Consider the following 6,882-nt stretch of genomic DNA (forward strand, 5'->3'; position numbering starts at 1 on the left):
ATTTACACATGCACCATCAACCATAGAACGGTGGATCAAGTGACTACCGGCGAGCGGTGGCTTCAGGATGTGCACGGTGACATCTCCTTCATGACACAAATCCAGATTATGCTCGTGAGACATGCCATAGCTGCGTTGCAGCGCGACCCCCTCGCTGCTGACAAATTCACCCACGTCATGATCAATTGATATTAATTGCCCGCATCAACATTTATTTTGATGGTTCCTTGTGGGGTGGCACATTTGGAGCCGTTATCGCATTCCAATTCTGCTATGAACCTCGTGATAGACAAACAAATGTGTTGATAAATGGCTTTGGACGACTCCTTCATGAATTTGTCAGATTTGCATTAATTGATGGGCCTCATCGGGCTGGCGTGGACTGGAAGAGATAATAGGTGCGTGGTGGATGGGCTTGACGGCCCATGCAGGCCCAGCAAGAAGAGAGAGAGAGTATACCCAGTGTGGTGGACTGGAGCCGACTCCTCCCCCTCTTCTCCCTCGCGGCGCCTCCCCCCTCCTCCTCCCCACCTCGCCGTCGCCGGCGCCGGCGCCGGAGGCACCCGCCGCGCGCGCCCGTGCTGGCTCCGCTCGGTCCGGGGAAGAGAGATCGGTCGAATTGGTCCACAGATGGGGAAGGCGAACGGCGTCGGCGTCGGCGTCGACGCGGATGTGTCGGCGGTGGGGGCGCTGGTGTGGGTGCGCCGCCCCAACGGGTCGTGGTGGCCCGGCAGGGTGGCCTCGCGCCTGGAGCTCCCCGACGGCTGCCCCGCGCCGCCCCGCTCGCCGGCCACCCCCATCCTGCTCCTCGGCCGCCGCGACGGCCCCGCCTTCGTGTACGCCGCCCTCCTCCCTTCTTCCTCCTGAGCTCCCCGCCTCCGCCTCACCGTTCCTCCTTCCTTGCAGCGAGTGGTGCAACCTGGAGAGGAGCAAGCGCGTGAAGCCCTTCCGATGCGGGGAGGCGGACCTGGACGACCTCATCCGCAGGGCCGAGGAGCAGGCGGCGCGCCGCCGCAGGGCCAGCGCCGCCAGGAACGCCCGCAAGGAGGACGCCGTGCTCCAGGCCCTCGACATCGAGCGGGCACGCCTCCGCCTCCGCCCCAGGGCACCGCCCCCCACCGCCTCCTGCCCGCCGCCGCCGCCGCCGCCCAGGAAGCGCAAGACGCCCAACGACTCCGAGGACGACGCGCCCGCCGCCAGGCGCATGAGGGACCTCACCGACATCGGATCCCCCCCGAAGCCCACCACCGGCCAGATGACAAGGAGCAGGCAGGCTCATCACGATGCCACCGCCGCCGCCGCCGCCAAGAGGAGCAAGGTGCCTCCTACCGTGGACCAGGTGGACAACAACCTGCCCTGCGGGGCCTTGAGGAAGAAGGACAGGTCCCGCCCGCTCTCAGAGCTCTGCAACGGGGTCAAGCCCAGCAATGGCTTGGATACGTCGCTGGATAAGTTCAAGCCGGAGCAACCAAAGGGTGTCAACGGAACCTCCTGCGTCCCGAGGCCACTCGACGATGCGTTCGCCCGTGGTCCTGTGGACCAACCTGTCGATGCCCCCATCGCCGCGGCAACGACTATCTTGAAAGCCGGTAAACTGACCATTTCCTCTCTGTTTTTGCTATTATCTTGATTGATGCAATGCAAATTCTTCTCTAGTCCTTTGTGGGCAACAACGCCCGTTGCCACTTATATAGCTATCTATGGAAAGACTGTTTCATTAGTTGTTTCAGAGCAACTACAGTTTTAGTCTTGAATCCCTGTGCTGCAATAGATATGTAGTTATACCAATGTTGTGTGACCAAGGAAGCATGGTCCTTCTTTTGTATGAACAAGCCATGACCCTCACCTTTATGTCAATTAAACTTGAATCCTGACCCACTACTGGCCATCTGCTCATCATTATAAGTGTTTATGGTTCGTGTATCTGTTGACAAGTATAGAATGCTCACAGAACGCCTGACATATATTCACGAATGCGCAACAACTTATTTGGAATAGATGAAGCTTATTTGGAATAGATGAAGTATCTAGCTTTTACAGAAAAATCAAACTTATTTGCTGACCATTGTAATGGATGACCCAACACTGCCATCTGCTAATGGATGTTTCATGCATGTGTTGAGAAGAATATAGAGTTCTCACAGTACGCCTGACATATAGTCTTGAATGTGCAATAACTTATTTGCAATAGATGAACTATCTATCTATTACAGAAAATAAATAGATAAAGCCGTGGTGCTCACAGTACGTCTGGCATATAGTCATGAATGTGTAACAACTTATTTGGAATAGATGAACAATCTATCTGTTACAGGAATTAATAAATTAAACCGTGGTGCCGAGTGTTTTATGCGTTCCTATCTGCTGCTTCACATCCTGCAATGTTTCTCTTTCCACCCCTTTTTTGCACTTTTGAGGAATGCATTACTTACCAGCTTAATCTTTGCCAGATCATTTGCACGCCCACCAACCATGTGCCCCGACGAAGGCTCCTCCTACCTGGGAATGCACCAAGCGGGCTTCGAACTGCAGCAAAGATGGCATGTCTTCGCAATGTGACAGCAGAAATCCAAAGAAGAAAACCACGAGCTCTGCTGGCCATGAGGGCGGCGGCAGGACCAGGAAGGGAAGGACAGCGAAGCAAAAAGCAGCGCCAATCAACGAGGTTATCCTTTTGAAGAGAAGGACGGCGAAGAGTGCCGCCACACCTGATGAGGATGATAAAAGCCTTGTTGTGATGCTTCCTGACGCTCTCGTCCATGCGGCTCTGCGGCAGCGGTCTGAAATCAAGTGCGAGCCTGAAGAGCCCTCTGGAACTATTGGCAGGCATCATTCAAACGGCGAGACCGGTTCAGTGCCACCTGTGGTGTCGGAGCCGGCGCCGCCCCAGCGCAGAGATCTGAGGTGCCATGTTGCTGTGAAGCCAACCAAGACCCTGCAGCTGAACCCGTCCCTGTACGACGTGGAAATAAGCAGCGGGCCGGGATGCGGCGGGGGCAGCAAGGGGCGGCACGTGCCCCTCGTGTCCCTGATGAGCAGGTCGAGCAGGAGGCCCGTGGTTGGGTACCCGGTGTCCGTGGAGGTGCTGGATGCCGCGTGCTGCCACCCTCCCGCCCCGAGCGTCGACAGGGTGCCGGACGCCGCCCGCCGCCACCCTCCTGCCCCGAGCGTCGACGGTGTACGGGACGCCGTGCGCTGCCACCCTCCTGCCCCGAGCGTCACCGGGGTGCTGGACGCCACATGCCGCCACCCACCTGCCCGGAGCATCGACGGGGTGCCGGACGCCGCGCGCCGCCACCCTCCCGCCCCAAGCGTTGGTCGGGTACGGGATGCCGTGCGGCGCCACCCTCCCGCCCCGGGCGTCGGCGGCGTCGACCACCCTCCCTCCACGAGCAGCGGCGCCCACAGGCTAGTGAAGGTGAAGGAGGAGGTAGAGGAGGAAGCCCCGCAGCGCGCTGTGCCGGCGTCGGCGCAGAGGGCGCGAGCGAAGCGCAGCCGCCGGAAGGCCTCGGAGGACGAGCTGTGGCGGCCACACAGCAAGGAGGAGGAAACCGCGGCCCCGCGGCCGGTTCGTGTGAGGAGGAGCGTGCGCAGGAAGGCGGGGTCAGAGGACGAGTCGTGGCGGCCGCACAGCAAGAAGCCTGCTGTGGCGGTATCGGCAGCGGTGTCCTCCCCAAGGAAGATGCGGAGGCTGTCATCCCTGGGCGCAACGAGCCAGCGAGGAGGGGGCGACGAGGAGAGGAGGAGGAGGAAGGGGCCGGGGGCGGGGCAGCTGGTGGTGGCGTGCGTGCCGGTGCGCGTGGTGTTCAGCCGGATCAAGGAGGCGCTGGTGAGCCAGCCGCTCAAGTTGAAATCGAAATGAAATGAGGCGTTGGTTGGTTACCTACCCCTGCTGGATGTAAATGAAAGTCAAAATGTCTCTCTTGTTGTGTGCTGCTCCCAGCCATGTATGTGTTGTGTATGTACATGTACATGTGCTGTTTCTGTGTGTCTGCTCTAACTCTAGAAGATGATGAAGAAGAAGAAGATGATGATGATGATTCAGATTTAGTCTGTCTGGTCTTTTGTGGAATAACTAACTAAACCAATGTAATGTGATGTTAGCAGGAGGAGGAGGAGGGGAGAATGATGGGCAAAGCAAAGCAGCAGAGCATATATACATGGTCTGGTCTGGTCTTTCCTTTTTGTATGTCTGTTGGGAAGTATGTATACATTTTCTTCTTGTTAGCTCAGACATAAATCAAGAAGCAACAGTCCATGTCTCATGTCTCAATATATAGATAGATAGATAGATAGATAGCAATTTGTTCAGCCCAGTAGCCCACCACGCAATACAAAGAGCCCCCTGCTGCACAACCCATCAGCGCCGGCGACCAGCGAGTCTTCTTTAATTTGTGCCATGTAATTTATATGCCCATCTCATCTCATCTCATCCGTACTACACTAGTAATAGATGGAGTCAATAATTGCTTGTTTATCCTCAAAAATATATATGCAACCTAAATTAGGCATGGCACACAGATTCTTTTGTTTGTTTGGATTTAATTCGTCCGTTGTCATCTCATCTTATTGGACTGTAGCCTCAAATTTAGCTCTGACACGCGGATTGTAGAGTCAAATATGTACCCTAAATTAGGCATGACACAAGATTCTAGAGTTAAAGTTTAGTTCTGATGAAATTAGAGACATTCTTTGCGCTGTTGATTGACCATATGGTCTCATCTGAACCATCGGAAATAATTATCATGTTCACAAATTGCAACGCTAGATTTTTTTTTTTTGCTTGTTATGTCCGCTTCAGGAGGACCTGGAAGAGGAGTTTCCCCTTAGTCTCGGAGAGGAGAAGCCTGACAAGTACACCTCCAAGGAGGTTCGTTGCGCCCACCGGCGTCGTCATCGTTGGATCCGGTCAGCTCCCAAGGAACCGAGAGAGGTAGGCAGCTCAACACAACAGCACCACCCCGACGCAGATTTTTTGAGCACCTGCACCCCGGCCCTGCTATCTTGACCCTTGAATGTCGCTTTAATATATGCGCGACTCAACTAACTTTTACATGAAATTTCTTCTTTTTTGTTTCTCTCATATAAAGCATGTATTGAAGTTCAAACATTTGCAGTGCGGCAAAGCTTTCTAACTAAAATTTAGGATAAATCTTTCAAAAAACTTGGTCCGACGTAAATATTTAAAATAAATCAAGAAAAATACTTATTTTGTATATTTATGTATGACCAAAAAATCTAAAAGTTTTATCCTAGATTCTAGTTAGAAAGACTTGTTGTTCTACAAAGGTTTGAACTTCAAGACATGTTTTATATGAGAGAAACAAAAAATAGAAATGTACTTGCACATATCGCGATTCGGGGATTTTTTTTTTGTAAAGGAGGAAGACCCCGGCCTCTGCATCTGGGCGATGCACGCAACCACTTTATTAATTATTCATAAAAGACCTTACAAAGAAATATAACAGTAAGTCTGAAGCCACCTGGGTGCAGGTGCTCTAAAACATATTTTCAAGCACCACCTCGACGTTGAATGCCTCCATGGTGGAAACCAAACCAACTAGGTACTTGCTTGTGAGCGTCTATTCATCAATCAATTAGAATGATATCTTTAAGGAATGGAATGCAAACCAAATTAACCAAATGTTTTAGTTTTAGAGGGCAGAGTGTCGCTAGCTTGCAACCTTTGTTACCTAGTACTCTTCAAGAACAAAAATAGAGAGGCGAGATCGAATTCGAAATGCAGTCTAGTATGTCTAGGAGTAGAATGCAGATGTAAGTCACGTGAATGTGGTATGCCGCTAGAATCTGAAGATGAGCTACTACATGGAAATATCAAAATAGGACACATCCTGTGTCATTTATTTCCATGGTAGTACCTAATCTGACCAATGTTACAAGACATGTTCTGGATTCTACTGGGTTCATTAGAACTGAGAATTGCTTACACATTCTCAATTTTTAGCTATAAAGTTTGGCCAAAGAAAATCGAGAATGCACTTTGCTTTTTCTGCTACACATCTGTCATATTTTGTTTATTGTTTGTCCCCAAAAGGATGGTAATATTTTATCTGAATATGTGGTGTGTCATCTAATCTTCCCAATTAACATTGTAGGTGTTGCAAGATGTTTTACATATGGAGGGAGCAAGAACAGTGCACTGCATGATCCTAATGTACTTCCACGGGATAATTTTTGTCGAAGGAGAAGTACATGTCCAAGGCGGAGAAACAAACATCAGGGAAATCATTTCCATGAGAAGCTTTTTAAGTTGAAGGACATGGTGAAAATAGAGGTCGGGGCTGAGCTATGAAGTACGTACATTAAGGGTGTCTTTGGTTGCCCGCATAAGGCCCAACCACACCTGCGTGGGAAGTGTTGAGTAAATATGTAGTTTTTCGATTAATTAATCCAAGAATAAATCACAAACACATACTGGTACTCAATCATGCAAGCACATACTATGCTAATTGCAGACACATTTACGTATAATTCTAGCATGGCTAAAACAGAAATCAATGGGAGTGGGATAAATGAGTTATACCCTGCACTGGGCCAGGCAGAAGCCGCGGCGGCAGCGGCGGCAGTGGCGGCGTCCTCGGCGGCCTTCTTGTCGGCTTTGAGTTTCTCGGCGGCGGCACGTTCGGCGGCGGTGGACATGGGGATGACGAGGGCAGCGCGGACGTAGAGGAAGTAGACAAACAGAGGCGAGCAGTCGCGTAGTCGCTTCCCAAAAATCTACTCGCCCTTCTCCCATACAAGATCTAGAGAGGCGTGGTTTCAAAGATCTGCTCTCCCATCGACCGTGTACGTGGCGGACAGGGTGGAGTCGCCGGCGGCAGCAGCAACAAAGGAACGGCGGTGGGCGTGGAGGCAGAGATG

At 51.9% G+C, this 6,882-nt stretch overlaps 1 protein-coding gene across 1 annotated transcript; it reads left to right on the forward strand.

Moving 5' to 3' along the window:
• The first annotated feature begins 620 nt into the window (after nucleotides 1-620).
• Nucleotides 621-4,176, forward strand: LOC119295331. Its single transcript, XM_037573739.1, has 3 exons — nucleotides 621-836; nucleotides 907-1,589; nucleotides 2,451-4,176. The coding sequence occupies exons 1-3, from the start codon at nucleotides 631-633 to the stop codon at nucleotides 3,860-3,862; spliced, it is 2,301 nt and encodes a 766-aa protein (XP_037429636.1). The 5' UTR covers nucleotides 621-630; the 3' UTR covers nucleotides 3,863-4,176.
• Nucleotides 4,177-6,882: the final 2,706 nt, after the last annotated feature.

The sequence above is a fragment of the Triticum dicoccoides genome, chromosome 1A, assembly GCF_002162155.2.
Source record: "Triticum dicoccoides isolate Atlit2015 ecotype Zavitan chromosome 1A, WEW_v2.0, whole genome shotgun sequence".
In the NCBI taxonomy this organism is placed as follows: Eukaryota; Viridiplantae; Streptophyta; class Magnoliopsida; order Poales; family Poaceae; genus Triticum; species Triticum dicoccoides.

Coding starts and splice junctions, on each gene's coding strand:
- LOC119295331 (XM_037573739.1), top strand. CDS start 631: ATGGGGAAGGCGAACGGCGTCGGCGTCGGCGTCGACGCGGATGTGTCG. Junction 837..906: donor CGCGACGGCCCCGCCTTCGT/GTACGCCGCCCT, acceptor CCTTCCTTGCAG/CGAGTGGTGCAACCTGGAGA. Junction 1,590..2,450: donor AACGACTATCTTGAAAGCCG/GTAAACTGACCA, acceptor AATCTTTGCCAG/ATCATTTGCACGCCCACCAA.